Below are 25800 nucleotides of genomic sequence, written 5' to 3' on the forward strand. Positions count from 1 at the left end.
GACAAACCGAAACATGCCATTTATTGGTCACACAGAAAGTAGCATAGCTTTTACCAAGAAGAGGTATTAAGAATCTGCATTTGACTCTTGCCCCATGCCCAAAGCAGCAGTCGAGTAGGATCAGGAATGAAGCAGAGTCATGAGCTGAGGCAGGTTCATTATGCAAACCCAACAGTGTACCTGGACAGACAAGCGGGAGCTTTCAGGCTCCCAACCTGTGGAACACGTTAAAAATACTCTGTGTCCAATAGCCTTAGCTTACAGAATAGAACTTCTTTAAACTGTAAGTTTTATAACTGACTTATAACACTTTACATTGTATAACTGTACAAAAATATTTCCTCCAAGTTATTTTCAATTTTTAAAAAAACTTTCTGAAATTTTTATTAAAAACTAAGACACACACACACTGGCTCAGGCTCACACACACACTTATGACTGTCATCTTCATCACTGCCTTCCCCCGTGTTCTGTTGTACTATGATCTTCAGAGGGCAGTAACATGCACAGAAACGCCAGCCCCCATAGCCACCCTTCCTCTGGAGTACCTCGGGAGGGACTTCCCTGCATCCACATGGGAGTTAACGCCTTAGCAGTGCACTCTGAGCAGGTAGTATGTAATGAACACACAAACGGCGGCCTGCAGCAGCTATTCTGTGCACAGCTGCATGCGCTGTACTCTCATGCAGCGGCAGCACAGGTGGCCTGTTGTCACCATGACCATGAGCGATTTGGTGTATAGGAATCTTTCAGCTTCACTGTAGACTTATGGGTTGGCTCACTGTCATATGTCATTTATCTCACTGAAGCATCAATAATGTGGCACGTGACAGATGACAAAAAGCAACTGTCATCAGAGCAGAAAAGCAATCTGCAGGTTCTCAGCAGAGACAGAAAGACCCTCCGGGGTTCTTTCAGTCCGGGCATTTCAGCCCAGTCTTGTAAAGGTCCTGCTGTGGCAGAGCGTACGCAGATGGGGATAAAGGGTTCACAGGTCTCCAGAACTGGACAAGCTGGGTGGTGCTAAGAGGTATATGCTTTGGCTCATAGGATACTTTCTTTAGCACTTTCCCTGGGTCTTCGTGGAGTTAATCCACAAACAAAATGTTAGCTAAGTTCAACTCATGAGGACACATCAGAAACCAAGGGAGGAGATGCAGTAGCTGTAACCCTGCCATGGAGGAGCCCGAGGCAGGAGGGCCTTGAGTTAAAGGTCAGCCTGGCCTGCAATGTGAGTACCTGTCTCGGAAAAATCAAACAAAACAAGGAAGAAGAAAGCAAGAATGACTGGAGGTATAACAGCAAGTCTGGATCTGAGTCCCAGAACCCCAAATGGGGAGGAGGGAATGCCTGCCTTTAGTCTGCAGCGATTCAGAAAGTGCAGGCTTCAAAATTCACCATTAGCAACAAAGTATATGAAGCCCTTCCTGAGCGGTACTCTGTGGCTGATGATGCTGGAGTCCAGAGCAGTGCACATGGAGAATGCCCATTGCTGCCCGACATGGGCAGACAGCCCTCAAACTCGCTCTGGGTAGTCTTTCTTTCTTGTTGAAGCAGGGCCCTCAAACTCACAGATCTCCCTGCCTCTGCCTCCTAAGAGCTGGGATTAAAGTTTTATGCCTCCTCAAGTTAGGTTTGGATATTGTTCTCATTATTTAAAAATTACTTTTTTTATGCTTAATATCAGAACACCTAAGACTTGTTAGTATCCATTAGGCTATGATGCTAAAAGTGTTTTACTTAATGGAACAAAGCAAACAAACTGAGCCCATCAATGTTGACAGACAGATGGTACTTGGGTGGAGTCTGAAGACACCAGAGAGAAGTGCGGATGAGAAATTCAAAGGCCCAGTGCTTTTCCTATTCGTCCACACTGAAACCTGCAAGGACAGACAGAAATGGAGACAGCAGCAGACGGACCCGGGGTGGGTGGGGACATGTTCAGCCATCGTGTGTGCGCCACAGTGGGAAGAGCTGTCACAGCCCCATGGAGCAGAGCAGGAAAAAGAGTGGAAGAGTGAGGGCTTCCTGTGACTGACTCGGCTTTCTGGCACTAGTCTTTAAAGGAAGGAAAAGGCAACAAAATTTACACCCGGCCTGCCAGCTTTAAGGAACCCGGTCACTGGGAGGCTAGACTCACAGAAGCCACAGCTCGAGGTTCGGAAGACAGTAGATGAGACGGTTCTTAACTGTCCTAAGGCTGCAAACCTTTAAAACAGTTCCTCTCATCATGGTGACCTTCAGCCATAAAATTATTTCGTTGCTACTTCGTAACTGTAGTTTTGCTACTGGAATGAATCATATAAATATCCGATATGCAGCATATCAGATATCTGACCTCTGTGAAAGAGCCGAGACCCCCAGGTTGAGAACCACTGTGGTAGACACCTGCGAGTAAATACATAGGGTAGTAAGCAGCCTGTCCTCGTTCTCAGCCACATAATTCCCAGGGCCATGGCAGTTTTCAGCCAGACCTTTCCCAGTGAAGCAACACCACCCACGTGAGTCTACAGTCCTGAGAGCCAGGGTGGACTCAGGCCACAGTGGGGAGCAGTGCAATGACTCAAACTGTCACAGCTCTCAGACTCAGCATGAACCGGATTACACATACTCCCACAACCACACAGAAGTGAAGAAAAATCACCGGGAAGACTGTTGAACCTTGAGGACTTTGTGCTAAGTGAAGCAAGCCAATTATGAAGGGATAAATATTTTATGATTCACTTACGAGGCAAACAGTCAACAGAGAAGAGGCAGTAGCGAGTGAGGCTGACTATTCACAAGGCACGGAATTTCACTTTGGATACGGATGGCAGTGATGGATGCTTTGGAGCACTGCCAATGTGCTCAATTCCACCAACCTGTACATGCAAGAACTGGTGGGAGTGGTGGCTCATGCCTATGATACCAGAACTTGGAGGCTGAAGTGGAAGGGTCAGTAGTTCAGAGCTAGCCTGGGCTACACAGTAAAACCTTGTCAAAAACAAATCCCTCAAACCAAAAAATAAAAGTTATCCTGCTAAATTTTATGTTACATATATTTTACCACAATAAATAAAAAGTTACCAAAATTAGAAGTTGCTGAGGCAGTCACTATAGAACCAAAAGAATTGAGTGTGTGCGTGTGTGTGTGTGTGTGTGTGTGTGTGTGTGTGTGTATGTGTGTGTGTGTGAGATGGGGGTTAAAAAAAACAAGAGATAAGTACATAGCTGGAGGCTGATGTCTAGGTTGAGTTCCATAAAAGGATGACCAAGATTTGTTTTGTTTTGGGACAGGGTCTCACTGTATAGACCACACTGACCTTGGAACTGGAGGCCCCTCCTTCCTCTGCCTCCTAAGGTTGGCGGTACAGTTTACATGCACAGCATGGCCAGTAAGGACAGCGCCTTTGGAGGACACCCTCAGCCTGCATGCTTTCACTCCAGGAGGACTCCAGGTTTCCCAGCACGATGAAGTGAATGCTGGTTGGCCTTGCCCACCCGTTACTCATAATAGACGAAGGCGAAGTCCCAGAAACCACTTCTGCTTGGGAAGGTTTTCTTTTGCTCTAGGCTTCGGTGGTTAATGTGCTTCACAAATTTCAGAGTTTCTCTATCTCTGTAGACCAAGGCCAAAGAATTGTTTTCTGGATTCACTATAAGCAGCTGCAATGGAAACACGAGACAGGTCAGCATACAGAGCTCATCTCAGCCCTGCAGCCATTCACGCTTGCTTTCCACAGCGAGTATTTAAGCCAGGGGTGCGGGAGTCTTTCAAAGATCCCCCGTGAGGAGATGAGCTTTCTCTGTCAAGACATTTTCCAGCAGGCTCTGACTCACTAGCCACACTCAGAAAAGCTCTGACCTAATGCATTTGTTCCCAACTGCCTAGAAAGATTAGTGGGCAGAAGCCTCTTAACCCATAGGTTTTCAGTAAGGTAGAACAATGCTTGGTGATTTTCCTTTCAAAGCTGAGTATTTCCTTGTAAAATCAGAGCCACTGCAAGGCAGGCCAGCGTGGATTTATCAGCTAAGAGCACTTGCTAGGTGGAGGCAGGTGTGGAAAGTATGAGGTCAGCCTGGGTGAGAGAGAGAGTTCTAGGCCAGCCTGGGCCATATAGCGAGACCTTGCCTCAAAAAAGCCAAAATCAAAACCATCAGGTGAATAAATTACCAGGTGTTTTAAGAACAGAACTTTTTCAAGCTAGAAAAGGGAACTAGCTATCAGAAGGGAGCCACTTACCTCTTCATCTTCACCCTTAGCAATGTAGGAAGTAAAGCCGCCATATTCTGGCTCCCAGCCTAACAAGGGAAAGACAAACAGCACTGAGCTCACCATGGACAGCAAGGGCGCTGGGCCTTCTGTATTGGCATTTAGCATCTGCTGCTGTGGATTCCCTTTCCTTTAAACGCCTCATTTCCCAGACAGCTGAACTTGGAACACAGACTTACTTACTAACATTGAATGAGAAAATTAAGGAATTAAATGTTAGATATGCTGATAAGGGCAATTATACTGAAAAAAATATATAGACCCTGCTGTTGTGGTGGAGAGCTAGGGAAAAAATTAAGTATGGTCTACTTTTCCATCCCCAGACAAGAGTCTGATTTGGGGACACAAACTCACGATCCCCAGCATCCTCTAGAACTGTGCGAGCATGCCCACAGGAAAGTGCTTATGGTTGGGTCAGCTGGAGGGAGTCCTCTGGAAGCCTGCCTGGACTAAGGAGACAATTTACTGCCTTGCCCCTTCCTACCTTCACAGCCACAGTACAGAAACAGGTCCAGGGCAAATTCAGTCTTGCTGTTGTCGTGGACTAACGTGTAGTGACCAGTCTTCCAATGCCTCAGCTCCCCCTGGCACATGGGAACACCTGACTCTAAGAAAACACAAAATATACCTTCTTAGCAGCTCATGGAACTTTCTCCAAAATTGGCCATATACGTGGAAACAAAGTAAATCTCAAGGGATATATGAAAATTAAAATAACCCCCTGCATCCCATCTGACCACTATGGATTAAAGCTGGATATCAATAACAGAAAGGGACTGGAAAGATCGCTCAGTGGTTAAGAGCACTGAATGCTCTTCCAGAGGTCCTGAGTTCAATTTCCAGCAACCACGTGGTGGCTCACAACCATCTATAATGGGATATGATGCCCTCTTCTGGCATAAAGTTGTAATGAAGATAGAGCACTCATACATTAAATAAATAAATTAATTAAAAAAACAGAAAATATACAAATGCACTGAAACAGAACAACTTACTACTGAATAAAAATAAAAACACAAATTAGCTCTATGGGACATAATGAAGGCAGTTCTAAAAGGTAAGTCTATAGTGCTCCATAAAAAAAGTTTACATTAAAAAAAAGGAAGAATCTCATATTAGCAATTTAGCAAAACATCTGAAAGCTTTAGAACAGAAATAAGAAATAACACCCCCTAGGTTTATTTATTATTTTTATTTATTTTATTTATTAGATCCAAATTAGTAAATTTAGAGATGAAAAGGGAGACATCACAACAGACACTGAAGAAATTCAGGGAATCATAAAGACATACTTTAAAAATTCATACTCTATCAAACTGGAAATCCTAAAAGAAATATATGAATTTCTTGACATATATGGCCAGCCAAAGTTAAATGATGATGATAGAAGCAATTTAAACAGATGAATGACCCCTAAACTAGAAATAGTAATCAAAAGTCTCCCAACTGGTGTGGGAAGTCCTTCTGTATATGTGTTGCTTTTATTGGTTAATGAATAAAGAAGCTGCTTTGGTCTGTATAGAGCAGAATAGAGCTAGGCAGGAAAACTAAACTGTATGCTGGGAGAAAGCAGGTAGAGTAAGTGAGATGCCATGTAGCCACCTAAGGAGACAGATGCTGGAACTTTGCCCTGTAAGCCACTACCTCATGGTGATACACGGATTAATAGAAATGGGTTAATTTAAGATGTAAGAGCTAGCTAGAAATATGCTTAAGCTATTGGCCAAACAATATTGCAATTAATATAGTTTCTGTGTAATTATTTCAGATCTGGGCAGCTGGGAAACAAACAGCTTCCACCAACACCCAACCAAAGAAGGTCCCAGGCCTAGATGTAGTGGAATTCTACCAGACCTTCAGAGAAGAATTAAGTCAATAGTTCTCAAATTATTTCACAAAATATAAGGTGAAAAAAATTGCTTATCTCTCTCTCTCTCTCTCTCTCTCTCTCTCTCTCTCTCTCTTTTGTTTTTTGGGACAGGATTTTTCTGTGTAGCCTTGGTTATCTTAGACCCTGCTTTGTAGACCAGGCTAGCCTCTGCCTCCTGAGTGCACACCACACCTGGCTGTCTAATTCTTTTTATGAGGTCATAATTACCCTGACACCCAAGCCATACAGAGACCCAACAGAGAAAGAGAATCTCTTCTGAACAGAAATGAAAAATACAAATAAAATACTTGTAAACCAGATCTAAGAATATATAAAAAAGATTCTCTATCATGATCAAGTAGGTTTCATCCCAGAGATGTACAAATGGTTCAACATATGTAAATTGATAAATGTAATTTACCATATAAATAGACTGCAAGACAAAAACCACATGACCATCCCATTAGATGCAGAAAGGACCTTGGACAAACTCTAACACCTCTTCATGACAGTAGTTAGAGATATTAGGGATACAAGGAACACACATCAACACAATAAAGGCAATTTACAGCAGGCCCACAGTCAACATCAACCTAGAGAGAAACACAGAGCATTTTCACTAAAATCAGGAACTAGACAAGAATGTCCACTCTCTCCATATCTATTCAATATAGTACTTGGAGTCGTAGCTAGAGCAATAAGACAACTGAATGAGACCAAGGGCATACAAATAGGAAAAGCAGCCAAAGTATCTTTATTTGCAGATGATATGACTGTATACATAAGTGAGCTCAAAAATTATACCAGGAAACTACTACAGGTGATAAACACCTTCAGCAAAGTAGCAGGACACAAAATTAACACACAAAAATCAGCAGCCCCCTATATACAAATGACAGACCGAGAAAAGGAATCAGGGAAACTACCTTCCACAATAGCCTTAAAATACCCTGGGAAAACTCTAGCCAAGGAAGTGAAAGACTTTTAAAATAAAAACTTTAAGACACTGAAGAAGATATCAGAAGATGAAAAGATTTCCCAGTCTCCTGGATTAGTAGGATTAATATAGTAAAAATGGCCATCCTACCAAAAGCAGTCTACAGATTCAATGCAATCCCACTATAATTCCAATACAATTCTCCACAGAATTGAAAGGGCAATTTTTAGCTTCAAACAGAGACACAAAAAACCCAGGATAGCTATAATAATGCTAAATGATAAGAGACCTCCTGGAAGTGTCACTATCCCCAATCTCAAATTGTACTACAGAGCTACAGCGATTAAAAAAACAAAACCAAAAAAAAAAAAAAAAAAAAAAAAAGAAAAGAAAAAAAAAAAAAAAAAAAAAAGCAGCCTGGTATTAGTATGAAAACAGACATGTTTTATTGTTACGTTAGGATGTATTAGGATAATGAGTCCTAATGATATTGCAGTCATTTTACTGTTGTGTTCCTTTCGCAGATACTGCTATTCCCATAGATCAGTGTCTTGCTCAGCCATCGTCAGGGAAGCTTCTTCTTGTAGTAGATGGGACTAAGAGACTAAGATTTTGGAACGCTTAGTCCTAAGTGGGATGTCTTCATCCAACCCTCCCTCAGGGCCCAGGGAGCTATACAGAAGAGAAGCTGGGACTATGGATGCCACCAAGCACACAAAACAATGGCCCTAAGTGACTCCTCCAGACACAACAGGACTGAAGCACAGATGAACTCAGAGACCGTGGCACTATGTGCACAGCACTGTAGTGACCATGACCCAGCAGCCCTGGGTAAGAGTGTGACATGGAAAAGCTTCTCTGAGGAAGTGCTACTGTTCAGATCTGGATGAGAAGAAATGCAGGAAGAACATTTCCAGGAGAACAGCTAGTACACTTTCTTGGAGTCAGAATGGTAGCGGTGGGGGAGAGAAGGACCGGTGCTGGCAGTACACACAGATGCTGTGTAAGCCTTTACATTGTTTGATGGTTGTTTTCTGTGTATAGATTTGACCACTGCCATCTCCTTAGGAGAACTCAGGATCCAAAGCGACAGTGATGTCACACAGCTAGGAATAAATCACTTGAATGCGGAACAGCGAACATAAAGGCGAATGCTAACGCCAGCTTACCTTTCTTTGCTTCGTCTTCCTGTGGTTCCAAGTCTGCCTGTTCACCTCTCTCTGGACTGTAGCTGCCAACAGTTGCCTGATTGTTCTCAGGCGCTGAGGGGCTTTGGCTGGTTCCTTCTTCGGTGCCATCAGCAGCACACGCTGCTTCCCCCTCTCCTTTGTCCTCAACTTCATCATCCTCTGATGGAGCCAAGAAGTGGAGCTTCAGGCCGGTGAAGTTGGAGAGCAGCAAGAACAGGGCCTCGGAGCGAAACAAGCCCATGCATTCCTTCAGTACATCAGGGAGGCTACTTTCTTCCGCTTTCTCATAGAACCTGAAAAGCAACAATGGCAAGCTCCTCAGCCCCACATGTGAGATCACCCATGCAATCAAAGCTTTGAGCTTTTCCCTAAATGATGGCACAACTTCTGAGCATGGTGAGACTCTGCTAGGGCCTGCTGCAGCATGTCAGGGGAACTCCATGCTAAGGCAAGTGTCCTACTGGACATGAGCTATGCAGACGGAAGGGGGCACTGAATACAGATCTGTGATGGTGACCTCTACCTTTTGTTTGGGGGACCACGGCTATTCCATTTCACATCTCCTTTCTCCAAGGCTTCACAGACCTTGGCAAATTTCTCGGGCTGGAAAATAAGTAAATAACGAAGTTAGCAGTTCTTCCTGTAATCCTCACTCCTCTGGCTCTGCACAGTATCAGCTGGCTGATTCCTAAGAGGTCCATTTGAATATTTCCTCTTATATACAACATCTTTGGGGTAGCTTGAGTTAAGAGAGCTAAGTGTCATCAGGCTATTCCATTAAGTGTTTGTAAATTTATTATTAAAGATTTTGAGCAAGGTGGTGGTGGCACACACCTTTAATCCCTGCACTCAGGAAACAGAGGCAGACAGATCTCTGTGAGTTCAAACCACCCTGGGCTACACGAAATTGATCCAGTCTAAAAGAGAACCAGAGCCAGGCGGTGGTGGCTCACACCTTTAATCCCAGCACTAGGGAGGTGGAGACGGCATATGGCTGGGCAGAGAGAGGAATACAAGGTGGGAGGAGACAGGAGCTCATGGCATTCTGAGGACTTTTAGACACAGGATTGTCCATTTGCTCTGAGGATTCGGTAGAGGTAAGAACTAGTGGCTGGGTGCTCCGCTTCTCTGATTTTAGTATTTACCCCTATATCTGACTAAGGGTTTTTATTATTAAGACCAATTAGAATTCACACTACAGTGTATGTGTGTGCGTGTGCATGCATGCACATGAACCATTATAGTCCTGGGCAGGAGAGACGGTTCAGTGGTTAAAAGTACTTATTACAAAGGACCCCCCAAACTGTAGCTTCAGTTCCAGGGGATCTGATGCCCTCTTCTGGCCTCCTTGAGCACCAACATGCATGTGTGCATACATACATGGCAATAAAACAAAATAATAAATAAACAAAAAAATGTATGCTGTGTCCTGGGGATGTCACATACACATACCTGACAGCAATACTTATTACTGTAATTTGTGCATTTGATTTGAAGGGAATTACATAAACATATGAACAAGAAGGAAACAACTCTCAGTCAGTTTTAGCAGGACAACGCCTCAACAACACACATGAAACAGGCTATGGCGGCATACCTTAAGAAACTCCTTCAGGAGGATTTCAGACCTCTCCTCGAATTCTTCTTGGATTTGCATTTGGTACTCCATTTCCAGATAAGCAGGGTTGATCCACTCATACAAAATTTCATGCTTATAAAAAAGCAGCAGACACACGAGATCCATTAATATCTATAGCTTCTGGCTTACATCATTCCATAGTCCTCACTTTACATTTCTCCTAGCAAGCCCAAAGTACTAGCAAACTCTGAGAAAAACTGACCTAAGAAAAGAAAAGTAAAAGTTCAAAGTGCAGTTTCAACACTGAAAAGATCTAAGTTTAGATCAGAAAACAGGTTTGCTAGCATATACAAGGCCCTTGGTTTAATTTCTAGTACTGCAAAATATATCAGCTCACATGGTCCTCACAATAGTAAAATCAGAAAAACAACTAAGGTGCTGTAGGGCATAAAGTAAGAATCCCAGTCACTTATTCTTACGTCTTGTGGGATATGAGGGTTTCGAGGGATCAGGGGCTCAAAGTAGGTGGGAGGCCTGGTTAACGGAGGACCATGAAACCAACCACTTATGGATAAACGTGATGTTTCTTCAGACAGGACTTCAGACACCTGCAAGAGCAAGACCAGCAGCACATCAACACAAAGGATGGAGAGTGAAGACACAATCTAAGGACGTCAGCTAGGCATGCAAACAACCCAGTGAGATAGGAAGTCCGCCAGGAAGTGGACCGACATGCTTAGAGAGTAGGTAAAAATCCTTGACCCTTAGTGCACTACTGAATTGTCTTACAATATTTACCTGGTGAAAGGATACTGGAGATACTTCAAAGAAAACCAGTTTGTTCCATGAAGGGATAAGAGACTTGACAATTTGCTTCGGCTGCAAGTGTTCTGCATCGCAAGAGAAGACATCCGTAAATGGGTTCATTATCATTACCACTTTCGGGCTGCCTCATCCTGCTCTTGACATTCTCAAATACTCCCTGCTACCTGTTTCAAACTTGCTAGTCTGCTAAGTGACATGTGCGTCTATTATTGATGAAAGCTGGATTAGCTTCACCTTTTCCTAGAGTCAACCTATGGTGAGACACTTTAAAATCTAAGCTCTTGTCAGACAGGCTGCTGCTGGCAGATTCACAGGCACGGTCAGGACATAGAACAAGATCTACCTCTCATCTTAATCAGCTTTGTCTCTGGAACAGGTATTTGAAATATAATTTCAAGAGGTTATTGTTAGGGCCAGCATTAATTCCACCTGTGCCAGTCACTGTGACAAATACGTGGTTTCTTTTTTCTTTTTGGTTTTGTTTGCTTGTTTGTTTTCCAGACAGGTTTCTCTGTGTAACTTGCTTCATAGACCAGGCTGGCCTCAGACTCACAAGGATCTGTCTGCTTCTCCCTCCCGAGTATTGGGTGGATTAAAGGTGTGTGCCACTACTGCCCAGTTAAGTACATGGTTTCTACTCCTTTAACACACTATACATCAGAATGATGACCCGAGGCAATGGCTGGAATTCAGGAGTGGCTACTGAAGCGGCAAATGTGCTTTTTACCATCAGTGTCGTAAAGGTCCAGGGTGCCCCCCAAGTTCCTGTCCCAGGAAGGAACCAGGTACAGAATGAAGGCGATCCGGCGCCCCTCCAGCTCATCGTCATGGCAGAGTAGAGCATCTGCAATCATTTAGAGCATAACTTAGATCACTGCACAGAGTAGCTGCTGTCTGCTTCTGCATCCAATCAGTCCCTCTGTAATGTTAACTCCAGCTTTAAATGTCTTGCAGTTTTAAAATGACACTTCTTCTCTTTTGAAAATGCAGCAATAAAACCCATCCAATATAGAAAGCTTTAAACACAACGACTACGGACACATCTACAATATAGTGACTAACACCTTTTCCACATATTTTTGTTATTTTTTTCCTCATGTGTATTCACGTAAAGAAATGGCTATAGTGGGAAGTTGTAGGCTGACTTCCTTAAAATTACAAAGCGAGTATTTTTCTAAATCAATTTACACCCTAGGCATCACTTTTAAGGGCTGCACAGTCACTATACTATATAGACTGTAAATCTACCTTTTCCCTAATTGCATTTCTATTAGTTCTGAAACTGTTTTTATTTCTTGGCTATTCCAAAGAATGTCTTAACAAATCTTACTGTTCGTGGGTACATAGATCCCTTTTTTCTTTAAAAGGCTTTTTTTTTTTTTATTTTAACCATTTATTTACTGTGTCTGTTGGGGGCAGGAGAGGGACATGTGGACCAGAGGACAACTTGTAAAGTTGGTCAATCGAACTCAGATTGTCAGGTTTGGTGGCAAGTGCCTTTAACCCACTGAACCAAGCCATCTCGCTGGGCCTGTTCCTGTTCTCATTAACTGCCTAACCTAATTTTCTAAAGCCATTTGGTGGGGCTGAGCAAGGTAGGCATCTATGCAGGATGGGACAGAGTAAAGGTTACACTGAACTGGGACCATTTATACATGAAGGGATTGGAGTAAATAAGTTGAAGATAATGGGAGCTAGGTCCGACACAATTGAAGAAGGTTTACAGTTAAAGAAACGAAATCTAGAATAACCCTTGTAGTATTCAACTGGCACTGGAGAAAGCAATATGAATCCAGTTTCCTGATTCTACAGCTATGTAGGTATGGAAATACATAAGTGTTACACGTATACATCTGTGTGTATACGTAGAGGGTCATATTCTGGCATTTCCACTGACAGGGTCTAGGTGACACCCCAGCGACACAATCTGAGGCCAGGCCCTGACTCTCACGTATCATTCTTCATTAAAAGGAACCGGGGTGCATTCTAGGTCATTCTAGACCTGGCATAGGAAAGAGAAGACAAGCCTTGAAAATTCTGCTTTGCAGAAATTAGGAAATAAATAATGATAAGAACACAGTAAGAGGGCCCCAGATGAGCTCTAGAGGGTTCTCCTTGACCAAATCAAAGACAACATAAGCCTCACTTTAACAACAGCAACCGCAATAGCTCACAGTATGAATAGTAATCCACAAATTCATACTGACTTAAGCAAACTGATGAGTAAACAGTGGGAGAACTTTTCATTACAGCGGAATGACAACTAAGGAAATCAGAAGAAATGACGACTAGAAAAATATCATTCGCAGTAATTTAACAATATGAAAATTACCCGTGAAGATAACCGAACCAAAGTTTGGTGAGAAACATGTTAGTAACATAATAATAATAAATAATAAAATAACTCCTACAAATCCTTACAGTCAGGTCTGGTAGCAAAGTCTTACAATCCTAGGTATTGCAGAAGCCAAGCAAGAGTATAATTTTATGATGTTAAAATTAAAACCTTCTTTTTCATTTAGACAGAAAAGGGGAGGTGATGTGGAACTCTTCTCTGTATGCTGTGATTACCATTGATTAATAAAGAAACTGCTTTGGGCCTATGGCAAGGTAGAACAGAGCTAGGCAGGGAAAACTAAAAAGTCAGTGACAAGCCATGTAGCTTCGCAAGAGACAGACACCGGATGGAACCTTAAGCCACAGCCACATGGCGATATAAGCCCAGACTGAAGGAGCAGTTAAAAATACCTGCCTCTAAGTCTTCTGAAGCATCCAGGTCCCGGAAGTTCAGGAGAGATCAAGAGGCTGTTTTAGACTAACGAGGGCTCAATGGACAGGACAAGTGAATGCAGTGTGCCGTTCCCAACAAGATCTTTTTGCATCAAGAACAAACAGTGACAGATGAGCGAGGCCTATGAATTAGGTGGGAACACACAGGCCTGTCAACTTTCGCACTCTGAAAGTTCACCACTGCATGGAGGAAGAATGACTTAAAATGTTCAGGCTTATGGAATCCCAGGACAGCAACTGTCCTTCAAATAAAACAGGAAAACAAATTATTTGTGCTATGCCTGCCACTTGTATTTGAGTTTGAAATTACTTCAAACTGAAAAAACAAAACAAAAAACAAAACAAAAAAAAAATCAAAAAACAAAACTGGATGTGGTAGCTCACACCTGTAATATCAGCACTCAAGAAAACGGGCAGGTGATCTCTGTGAGGCTGGGATCAGCCTGAATTATAGAGTAAGACCTTGTCTCAAAGAAAATAAAATAATAAAAAAGAAAAAGCAATAAAGATACATAACAGGTTTTCAGCAAATCCTACCGGGGTGCTCCACCACAACCGGCATAACAGGTTTTCATATGTAGGATTAAGTTTATCTCCAAAACATTTTACCAATTTAGACTTCTCCAAGACTATATATAATAGGAAACCTGAATCAAAATTTAGTAAAACAAAACCAAGCAATTTTTCCTTCTATATAAAAAGGCACACATATTCCTCCACAAATTTATGAGCTCTGAAGGGGAACGGGAAGGTAACAGAAACTTCTGAAGAGGGAAGGCAGGTGACAGGGACTAATAACTATTTACAGTCTACTTCCTGTACACACTTACTAAATTCAAAATAAAGAAAGGAAAAACAGCATTAAGGAAACTTTTAGAAATATAAGGACAGAATTTACATCATCACCTTTAGAGTTTTACAATACAATATGCAAGTTGGTATGAGAATTTTTCTGAAAATATGATCAATAACTCTTACAGACCTAAAGAGAAGCACTACTTTATCCTTTGTGATGGCTATTTCTGCATAAATCCTTACTAGGAAGACGGATGCTACCTGGTACCCTGACGATATCTTTCCATCACTGTGGAATTAAAGCCTTGAAATCTTTGGACAGCAGGGCTTTATTCTCCTTACCAGTGAACTCATATTTGGCACAGGACATGTCAATGGTTGGTTCTAGGTCAATGTTGGAAACCTTAGAAAGCCAGTCCCGAAAATCTTCAAACATAAGTTTCCTAGAAGTGTGAACAAAAGACAACTTGTTATGCCATAGCACGGGCTCGAGCTGGAGCCGTGCCATCCCCATGCTCTCTTAAGGTCACATTCCATTCTAGAGACCTATTCTCACTTGCATGCAGTGTCAAATTCCCAGAGAAATAACGCGGCACCCCAGCTACCGTAGTGCACTGGCCCTGAGTCGCCCGCGGTTCTTTCTCTGGCCGTTTGCCCTGCTATGTCCTCCCACACCAGCGCCTTAATCTTTGTGGTCGGGCACCACAACCACTGTTCCACTACCAATCGCCCATCGTCAGATCGGCTTTCCAGCAGGAAATGGTAGAACTCAACTGCTTTTTCTTACACATTTTGCTTCTGACACCAAATAGGTGGAATTTTCCCTGTTATCTACTTTTGGAAACAATGAGGACACCTTAAAACTCAGCTCCATTCTTACACAATCTGCAGGATTAAGGGCTCAGTCTCACAGGATTGGCCCCATCTTCAGACCCAAGAGAGGACCAACTCATGCGTTGTGCTCCTGGGGTATAAATAGGAGGTCCCTACAGTACCGTCCTCAAGTTGAATCATTTGTTAGGTAATTTTTTACTTACCGTCTCGCCAGTTTAATATAAAATGACATAACTCCGGGGCTGGAGAGACGGCTCGGTGGTCAACAGCACTTCCTGTTCTTGCATAGAACCTGGGTCTAGTTCCCAGCACCCACATCAGGAAGCTCACAACTATCTGACTCCAGTTCCAGAGGATCTAATGCCCTCTGGCCGCCAGGGGCATCTACACACATTAGAACTCAACTAAAAACAGCAACAATAATTTCTTAAAAAAATTATTCAACTCAGGAAGAGCTAAATATAAAAGATTCACAGCATAGAGCCCTGGAGAGAGAAAACAGAACTTCTCTCCCATCTCCCTGGCACTTCGGGAACTTATGGACGCTTTGCTACATAGGCATGTTGACTAAACAAACCACAGGCCACTGGGGATGCATCCAGACAATTGTAAGTCCTTCTCTGTGAAACAAAGTCCTGCTTTGTAGCCCAAGGCTTGGCCTACAACATACTATGTAGCCCAGACTAGACTCTAAAACTTGTAGCAATCCTACCTCACCTAACTACTCTCCCTGCTTTTCCTGGAGGCTGGAATGGTTAGAGCTGAGAGCTACATTCTTAGTTATCTTCTTGGCAATTGTCCCTTCTTCTCCAACCTTGGGCGTTGCCCATTACCATAAGCTCAAGTATGGTAGAAAGGTTTTTTTCCCTAACAAAAGCGTCTCCATTTACCTTTACTAATCTCAACACTTAAATTCTAAATTTTAGGAGCGTGTTGCCAGGATTAGGGACTAAGATCAAATATGCATTTCCTGTTATAAATCTCAGTATCACATACACTAATACTAATGCAGTGATGTGCCCTTGATCTTAGGAGAAATATAATATATATACACACATGTATGTATGTACGTACGTACGTATGTATGTATGTATGTATTTTTTGAGACAGGGTTTCACTGTGTAGCTCTGGCTGTCCTGGAACTCATTCTGTAGATCAGGCTGGCCTGGAACTCGTAGAGATCCACCTGCCTCTGCCTCCCAAGTGCTGGGATTAAAGGCATGCACCACCACTGCCGGGCTGAAATTAAGATTATTGAACTGTCTTTTTTCTAAATCCAGCTTTGGTTAAATCTACACGTGCATCTTTCCTGGCTTTTTATTGTATCCTTTCTAAAAATGTAACGGTGCCGTGGGGGAGGGTAGAATCCAACTGAGAATAGCTCTCTCCACTTCTGGGACATAACTGCACAAACTCGTTTTCCCATCTGATGTATTTTATGCCACTTTTTTCTTCACAGACAATAAGCTGGGTCAAGAGTAAGATGTGAGTGCTAGGGGCTCCAGTAACACCAGTATTGTTATTTAATAAACATGAGGGTGAGCAGCTGCAGAAGATCACAAAATGACCTTTCCAAAACTCTTATTTGTGTGTGCGTGCACAACACACGTGTGAAGGTAAGAGGACAATATGTGGAACTCAGCTCTCTTCTTCTACCATCTGTGTACTGGGATCTGAAATCAGGTTATCAGTCTTGGTGGCAAGCACCTTTACCAGCTGAGCCAACTCACTGGCCCAAATGACTTTAAACTGTAATAAAAAATGAGTACCAAATTAATCACACAATCAACCAAACATCTGTAGATGTTCTGACACTAGCAAGGTGTAAATAAGAAAAGCTAATGAAATTTCCATTATAAGCTAAGCTGGGCCCTTTGTGCAGAAGTCTCTTTAATACAAGTTATAACTAGTTCAGCCAGTCAACTCTGAAATGAAGTTAACTCTGACAATTAAAAACTTTTAGTTGGACATGTACATAACTATAATCCCAGTCCTCTTCTGGCCTGCAAGCACAGAAGGAGACAGAACACTGTATATATAATAAATATAATTTTTTAAAAAAATAAAGCATGTGCTCATTATAGAAAAAAGGTTCTAAATAAGTAAGAAGAAAATGTTTTTAAAAGTTCTGTAATCCTATTAGTCTAGTTCCAAGTCTCTCAGTTTGTACACAGATAAACAGTTTATGTCTGTAACACACTCTTTCCTTTTGAAAACAGTATATCCAAAGACCTAAGATGTCTTTGGTTATAACTATCCTCTTAGACATCCCTAAGGGGAGAAAATATTGCTAATTCATCTAGAAAAATATAGCAACTATAGAGAACACTAGGTTTCAGAGATTTTTAAAAAAGTATCATTGACTTTATTGACAAAACAAAGTGACTCTTGTTTATCCCACACACGTACTCATGGCTACAGAGTTTGTGTATAGAATCTTTGTGTACGTCATGGTCAGTTCTTAGAATTACTTTACAAAATGTGCATACTTTCGGGTCTAGAGAGATGGCTCTGGTTAAGAGCACCAGCTACTTTTGCAGGGAACCTAGGTTCAGTTCCCAGAACCTACTTGGCAGCTTACAATCGCCTGCAACTCCAGTTTCAGGGGCTCCAACATCATCTGATGTCCATGGGTGGTACTACCTACATATGGGGCAAATGCATACATGCAGGCAAACACAATAATCTTTTTTTTTTTGTTTTTGTTTTTTGTTTTTCTAGACAGGGTTTCCCTGTGTAGCTTTGGAGCCTGTCCTGGAACTCACTCTGTAGACAAGGCTGGCCTCCAACTCACAGAGATCCACCCGCCTCTGCCTCCCAAGAGCTAGGATTAAAGGTGTACACCACCAATGTCTGGCTAATAATTATTTAAATGCATACTTTTAAGTGTTTTGATACACCATCTTCTAAAGGACTGAAGCGTATGAAAATGTATCTATCTGGTCAAGGGAGTTCTAATTTTCATTACTTCCTAGGTTCATGAGCAGACAATACTATCTCCATTGTTACTTTGTTTCCTTCACAACAACAAAGTGAAACATTTTATTATTAAGAATTTGAAGCCAGGAATGGTGACTCATGTTTGTAATCCCAGCACTTGGTAATCTGAGGCAGGAGGACTTCTGTGACTTTCAGGCCTGATGTAGGTGGGTCTTCTGTTTTGTGTTGATTTCATTGGTTAATAAAGAAACTGCCTTGGCTTTTTGATAGGGCAGGATTTAGATAGGTGGAATAGACAGAACAGGATGCTGGGAGTGAGGCAGACGCCTTGGGCAGTCGTCATGCCTCTCCTCTCTGAGACAGATGTGATGGAGCCAGCCACCAGGTCAGACATGCTGAGTCTTTCCCGGTAAGACACCACTTCGTGGTGCTACACAGATTATTAGAAATGAGTTAATCAAGATGTGAGAATTAAGACAATAAGAGGCTAGAACTAATGGGCCAGGCAGTGTTTAAATGAATACAGTTTGTGTGTTGTTATTTCAGGGCATAAGCTAGCCAGGCATGCAGGAGTCGGGCAGGACGAAAAGCAGGCCTGCCCGCAGCTCATCACTACACAGGCCAATCTGAGCAACATACATAGTACATAAGATCCTATCCACAAGGAAGGGAGAAGAAGGAAGGAAGGAAGGAAGGAAGGAAGGAAGGAAGAAAGGAAGGAAGGGAGGGAGGGAGGGAGGATGGGAGGGAGGAAGGATGATCAAGCGATCAAGCAAGCAATCCAAGGCTTGGATTTGTATCTTTGTTGGGTTGTCTTGAAGAAGTTACTTAAATTTCTTAGGGTTTATTTCTTCCTTTACCAAATGTAATCATGTCAACAAAGATTGGATGAATTAACACTTAAAGCACTCAATGCTCTGCCTAACATACATCTGGCACCCAACAAATATGACTTGCTTACCTTAAAGCTGAGATATGAGGCTCTTTGCTCTTCTTCAAATCATCAGACTTCATCATAAAAAAAGAAAAAAAAACACAAAGGATTTCCTTGCCACACCTTGTTACAGTGTATGGGTGCAAAGAACAACAGTGGGGACTCTGACAGAACATGGTGGCTCAGCGCCTAGACTGAAGAGCTACCAGGTCTGACACGTGACCCCTTCACCTTGCAGCAGGGTGTGGGTAGGTGACTTGGTATCTTTGCACCTTATTCATTCAGCAAATACTAAAGTATTTACTACAGAGAAGCTTACCTTTGTTGAAGAAGACATATAGTAAACATAAAATGTAATTTATTAGCATAAGGGTGACAAGTACATAAGAAAAGACAACAGAGAGAGAGGAGTGGGCAGTGCTGAGAATAGGAAAGGGTCTGCAATTATGAGTAGGTAAAGCCATGGTAGACTTCAGTGAGGAAAAGCGAAATTTATCCAAAATGCTGAGGCGAGACTAAGCGGCTAGGGGAAATGGAAATGGGAGAACAACAGATGGCGATCGAGGGTCTAATGGGGGGCACTGCAGGCCCAGAGCCAATTATGTATGTTGGCTTTTACCCAAGGAAAAGAAGAGTCATTAGTTTTCAAGCAAAGGAGGAACATGAGGTAATATCTTAAGAGAAAAAGCCCATAGTACAGAATCTAGCATTTTAATCACTTTAAAAAAAAAAAAGTATATAATTCCATGGGTTTCACACATTCATGATGCAGTCAAACATGTTACATAAGTCCAGAATTTAACAGTACAAAATAAAATCTAGTATCTCCTACGCATTGAATTCCATCTTTTCTACTACCAGCTCCTAACAAACATCACCCTGTTTCTTGTTTCTATGGGCCTATCTGCCTTTTCTGGACATTTAAAAGAAATCATATAATACATAACACTTTGAGTTTGGCTTATTTTATACATTTATTCATATTTGTTAAAAGCAGTATATATATATATATATATATATATATATATATATATATATATAATTGTATGTGAAAATGTAGGTATGGCTGTGCCATGCGCACATGTGAAGGTCACAGGACAACATCAGGGATCAGTTCTCTCTTTCCACCTTGCTGAGGAAAGGTCTCTCTTGTTCCTACTGCGCTGCATACTTCTAACTGACCCACAAGCTTCTTGTCTCTACTTCCCATCTCACCAGAGAAGGCTAAAATTACTTGCTGCCATAGCTCGCTTTTTTATGTGGGTTCTGAACTCAGTGGTAACCATCTCAGTGGTCCCAGAGCCACACTGGCTTCCATACTTAGCAAAATGTTTCTGAGGTTCATCCATGTTGCAGCTCTGACTTACTTTTTATGATCAAATAATATCCACTAGATGGGCAAACTGCATTTGTTTACTCATTCATCAGCGGGTAATATCTGGCTGCTCCTATAGCAGTGCTTCCATGAGCGTCTGTGAGCCAGGTTTTTATGTGGGCATATCTTTTCCAATTCTCTCGAATTCACTTACATGAAAAGAGCAAAACCAGAAGCAGGTGGAAGTAGGAGATTGGTAACTCGCTAAAACAGCACCGCAGCGAGAGAGAGAGCTGGGGAGGCGAAGGCTGTTGATGCTGCAAGTGTAGCAAGTGTTTTGAGAGGCAGTGAAGAAAGTGTCCTCAGTGGATGGGACATGAGGGGTAAACAAGGAGTGAAGAATGACTCATTTGGGCTCATTTTGGGCTGGAGAGGTGGCTCAGAGGTTAAGAGTACTGGCTGCTCTTCCAGGGATCCTAGTTCAATTCCTAGCAACCACAGGTGGCTCACAACCATCTATAATGCGATCTGGTGCTCTCTTCTGGCATGCAGGCATACATGCAGACAGAACACTGTAAGCATAATAAGTAAATAAATCTATTAAAAAAATGAGAATGGCTCATGTTGACCTGAGGTCGAGAGGAACAACAGAATTAGAGGAAGGAGATTAGGAGTTTAGTGTTGGCTGTAAGCCTGAGACTCCTCCTACACATCCAAGGAGACAGAAGTCATGAGACTCCATGGAAATCTGTACTGACTCTTAATTCAGGAATCAAACCCTAGAGTATCTAGCATTAAGAAGGCCTCATCAGGAAGTTGGGTTATGTGAACTGGTGAGATGGCTAGGTGTGTAAAAGTACTTGTGTGCAAATATGGTGACCACAGTTTGATACCCAGAACCTACATAAAGGTGGAAAGAGAAGGCAAGTTCCACAAAGTTGTCCTCTGACTGTCCCTCCCACCATGTCCTCCCAATAAATTAATTAACAAAAAATGTTGTTTATAAGGGGAAGACTTAGCAAAGAAAATTAAGAGAAAGTGCTCTATGATAAAGAAGGAAAATTAAGAGAGTATGTGTTGGGCTGGAGAGATGGCTCAGCAGAAAAGAGCACTGGCTGTTCTTCCAGAGGTCCTGAGTTCAATTCCCAACAATAGGGTGGCTCACAACCTTCCATAAGGAGAGCCAGTGATCCCTTCTGGACAGCAGGCAGAACCCTGTATACATAATAATTTTTTTTAAAGGAGAGAGTATGTGTAATAGTTTGAATGAGAATGGCTGACATAGGCTGATATATTTAAACGCTTAGTTCCCAGTTGGTGGACTACAGGGAAGGATTAGGAGGTGTGGTCTTGTCAGAGGAAGTGTGTCCCTGGGAATAGGCTTTGATGGCTCAAAAGCTCACACCATTTCTATTGTGGATGAAATCTGAGTTTTCAGCTACGGCTCCAGCACCATGCCTATCTGCCTGCTGCCACGCTCCCCACTATGACGGGCATGGACTCTAATCCCCTGGACCTGTAAGCTCCCATTAAATGCTTCCTTCTATAAGATGCCTTGGTCATGATGTCTCTTCACAGCAATAGAAAAATAACTAAGGCAGCGTGGTATCCTGAAAGGAAGATGAAAATATGGCTTTAGAAAGGAGGAGGAGTGCAAATGCTTCTAAAAGATCAAGGATTCTTTGCTCTGAAGCATAGTAGGTGTTGTGTAGGTTTCATAGAACATATGTACGAGGTCTACACGTTGGGGTAGGATGTTGTCAGCTGACCAGGTGACCAGGTGACCAGCTCTAACATAGAAGAATGAGATGTTAGGACTCTCTTATTTGAGATAAAATCAAAGGGGAAAGGCAAAGAAAGTAAAGATAATTCTTAATCTACTTCATCATTTATGAATTTTCAAAATATTTTGATTTTATTTTATAAGTATGGATGTTTTGTCTGCATGTAGGTCTGTGTATCTCATGGGCCCTCAGAGGCCAGCAGAGGGTGTTGGATTTCCTGGGAGTGGAGTTATAGATGGGTGTGGGCAGCCATGTGGGTGCCGTGTCTGGAACGCAGGCCTACTGGAAGGGGAGTCAGTGCTCTCAACTGCTAAGCTATCTTTCCAGCCCTTTTTTTAAATTTTTAAACTCTTGACAGCCTATGAGAGTATGTGGTCCCTGTATTGAAGATGACCCCACATTGATGACACCACTGGCTCGTATGTCTGTGTTTCTGTGCTAGACAGGGCTCTCCCCCTCTACCTCCCTACAAGTTTTCTCTGTGTGTAGCCCTGGCTGTCCTGAAACTTGCTCTGTAGACCAGGCTGGTCTGAATTCACCTGCATCTGCCTCTGCCTCTTGAGTGCTGGGATTAAAGGTGTGTGCTGTCACCACCTAGTAACAGCTGTCTTCTAAGAGTAGAAAAAAAAATTTCTGATTTCAAGATAGCCTTTTTAAAAACTAAATTATACTGTCTACCAAAAAGAATGGGGAGTTGGGGTACAACTCAGTGACAGAGTGTGTACTTAGTGTACTCAAGGTTTTGGGATCAAAACAGCAAACCTACTCCCCAGAGGAAAAAAATCATTTTCCCTTTCTGCTAGATACATTGTAATGCAGAATACTTTAACTGCAGCACATTGAACCACAAAAGCAAAGATTTCACCCCCCTTGTTTATTATGTACTCACTCACTAGCTTAAAGCATTGACTATCCCGTCACCTTCATCTCTATTACCTTGGATGTTAGAGGGCAGAAGTTGCAAAAAAAAAACCTCCCTTAAAACCATTGTAACAACTCCCTCATAATCCTAACAGCCAACACACCCAGTAAGATGTTTATGTTAAAGGAATGAATATCAATGTCAAGGTGAAGGCTCTTGAAAACAAACCTAATCTAGAACCTTGAGTGTTAAAAAATGATTATAGGTATGTATTTGTATCTGTCTGTGAGCATGTGCAGACAGGTGCTCTTGGAGTTTGGTGAACCACGTGATGGGTCCTGGGACCTGAACCTGGGTCCTTTGGAAGAACAGCAGTCATGAATGATTTTCGAGCCAAGGACTGTCCGAGGAGAAAGAGCTAAAGTAATAGGAATAAATACCTGCTGGAACTTATACAAATCATTGTACTTTTCATGGAAGTCCAGGCTCAAAAGCTCCTTCTGAAGTCCTTCCAGGAAGTCTTGGCTTTGGATGAAGTTTGGGATTACGCAGTGAAGAAAAGGATCCATGTCCAAGACAAGAGCTTCTGTTGGAAGAAAAATATTTCCCTTGTCTTTCTTCTCCTCCATATTATACCAGGTGGCATGACCGAATACAAAGAGAGACAATCAGGAGTTTGAGGAACCTAATATTTTGGGGAACCTAAGATTCAGAGAAAAATTGCAAGTTGTGTCATTCCTCACCCATTCAAGACTGTCTTTCTCAGACGCTGGGCTTAAATGCCAGTTCTTAATGTGCAGAGTGGATAGCACTAATGGAAGTTCTTGTTTTTGTCTTTGTTTTTTGTTTGTTTGTTTTTGGTTTTTCGAGGCAAGGTTTCTCTGTGTAACAGTCCTGTCCTGGAACTTGCTTTGTAGACCAGGCTGGCCTCAAACTCAGAGATCTGCCTGCCTCTGCCTTCTGAGTGCTGGGATTAAAGACGTACACCACCACCACCACCACTCGGCAGCTCTTATTTTGTTGTTGTTGTTTTAAGATTTTTAGTTTACTGATTCTTGCATCAGTGCATTTTTGATTATTTTTTAAAGATTTATTTATTATGCATACAGTGTTCTGTCTGCATGTATCTCTGCCAGCCAGAAGAGGGCACGAGATCTCATTCTAGATGGTCGTGAGTCACCATGTGGTTGTGGGACTTGAACTCAGGCCTCTGGAAGAGCAGCCAGTGCTCTTAACCTCTGAGGCATCTCTCCACCCCTCTACCCGAACCCCAACCCATTGTGCTTTAGATTCTTAGCTCATTTTCTCCAGAGCCATGTGGCTGGCCATTTTCTCTTCAATCTTGCCCTCACTTTCCCAAACTTTTCTGTGGGAGGAAGTGACTGCGTTTTAAAAAAGAAATAGGTCGGGTGGTGGTAGAGCACACCTTTAAACCCCGCACTTGGGAGGCCGAGGCAGGCGAATTTCTGTGACTTCGAGGCCAGTCTAGTCTACATAGCGAGTTCCAGGACAGGCTCCAAAGCTACAGAGAAACCCTGTCTCAAATCCCCACCCCATCCTCCCAAAAAAGGAAAAAGAAAGAATTATCAGTTGATTTCTAACCTTCTAATTAATTTCACTTCCACTAGATTATCAATCTATGACTAACAACCAATCCTGACCTCGTAAGAGCCTGGCCCAGTGGTGCTTTACAGGAATTGTCTCATTTACCTTCTCAACAATTGAGGGATAGATACTTGTCACTATGCCTATGCAACAGATGAGGAAACTGAGAAGTCTCTATGCTCACCCAGAGCTTGCATTTTAAACACTAAGCTCTCATCTTCTGCGTCCAGCGCGCCCAGGATTTGACTCTTTAAAACACTCAAACAAAACAAACAAGAAAACAAACCAAAAAGCAAAACAAAAAAAAATTGGCAAACTTGGGGAGAAAATTCAAGACGCACCCAGCAGATTCGCACTGTATTTATAAGTTGTATAAATAAGTTGTAGCTAAGTCTGGAATGATAGTTCCTTTCAAGATCCTTTCGTTTCATGCGTCACGTAGCCCAATGACAATGCACGTGAAAACTGCTACCTGGAGGTACTAGCTATCCCGCAGCTCTCAACGTCTGTGCTGGTAGACCGTCCGGTGACACTTGCTAGATGTTTACTGGTTCTCAGGGAAACTCTTATGAATGTCTACAAGCATTAGTCTGCCAATCCTACCTTTCCGAGGGGAATTCTATCAACGATGCCGTTTTATAAAAGAAACTGACGCTTAAGCAAAGTTAAACGCACTGCCCAATGACGTACAACCAGCAGAGGGATTCTATAAGTGACCCCTGATTCTAGAACTCAACCCTGAGTTTACTTCTCCCCCACTCCCAGGTCTATATTTATTTTCCTCCCGAGGCTGGTCAAATCAATCGGATTTGGAAAGAACCGAGCATTAGTCGGGGCCGGAATCGGAGGTGGCTAATGGTCCTTCCCACGCCTCTCCTCGCGGCCGCTCCTCCCTCACAGCACCCCATTACCATGGCTGAAGGGCGTCCGGTGGCTCCAGGCTTCAGCCACCTGCTTCCTCACTGTTTCTTCCGTGACAGCGTCCGAAAACTCCGCCGCCACCTGCTTCTTTCCCTTCTTCATTGGCCGCGCTGGGCCAGGATCCGCGGGCCGCTTCCCGTTCATCTCCTCACTGTGCACGGACGCACGCTCAGGGAAGTCAGGACGCTACTTCCCTCCAGAAACTACAGTTCCCGAAATGCCTCACTCCTTAGTCCCAGCATCACCCAATGGGAAGACACCAAAGAATAAGAAGGCCAGACCTATGCATAATTAACCAATGGAAGATCAACAAACTGCGCCATCCTGCCGGCGATTGGCCAAATCGTGGCGGTGGCCTGCCCCCCTC

General features: G+C 42.7%; 1 protein-coding gene across 1 annotated transcript; it reads right to left on the minus strand.

Moving 5' to 3' along the window:
* Positions 1-25617, minus strand: Ogfod1 (2-oxoglutarate and iron dependent oxygenase domain containing 1). Its single transcript, XM_038312462.2, has 13 exons — positions 25424-25617; positions 23348-23493; positions 18974-19020; positions 14581-14681; positions 11381-11497; positions 10627-10718; positions 10308-10436; positions 9847-9960; positions 8773-8852; positions 8229-8542; positions 4737-4859; positions 4223-4281; positions 1-3645 (listed from the first exon to the last, which is right to left on the minus strand). The coding sequence occupies exons 1-13, from the start codon at positions 25575-25577 to the stop codon at positions 3484-3486; spliced, it is 1638 nt and encodes a 545-aa protein (XP_038168390.1). The 5' UTR covers positions 25578-25617; the 3' UTR covers positions 1-3483.
* Positions 25618-25800: the final 183 nt, after the last annotated feature.

This window comes from Arvicola amphibius, chromosome 15, assembly GCF_903992535.2.
Source record: "Arvicola amphibius chromosome 15, mArvAmp1.2, whole genome shotgun sequence".
In the NCBI taxonomy this organism is placed as follows: Eukaryota; Metazoa; Chordata; class Mammalia; order Rodentia; family Cricetidae; genus Arvicola; species Arvicola amphibius.

Bases quoted from the DNA above. Each gene is read 5' to 3' on its own strand.
- Ogfod1 (XM_038312462.2), bottom strand. From the start codon at position 25,577: ATGAACGGGAAGCGGCCCGCGGATCCTGGCCCAGCGCGGCCAATGAAG. The intron at 14,682-18,973 runs GTAAGCAAGTCA...TCACACTTCTAG, and splicing joins CCTCATATCTCAGCTTTAAG to GAAACTTATGTTTGAAGATT. The intron at 9,961-10,307 runs GTAAGAATAAGT...CTTTTTTATAAG, and splicing joins ACCCTCATATCCCACAAGAC to CATGAAATTTTGTATGAGTG.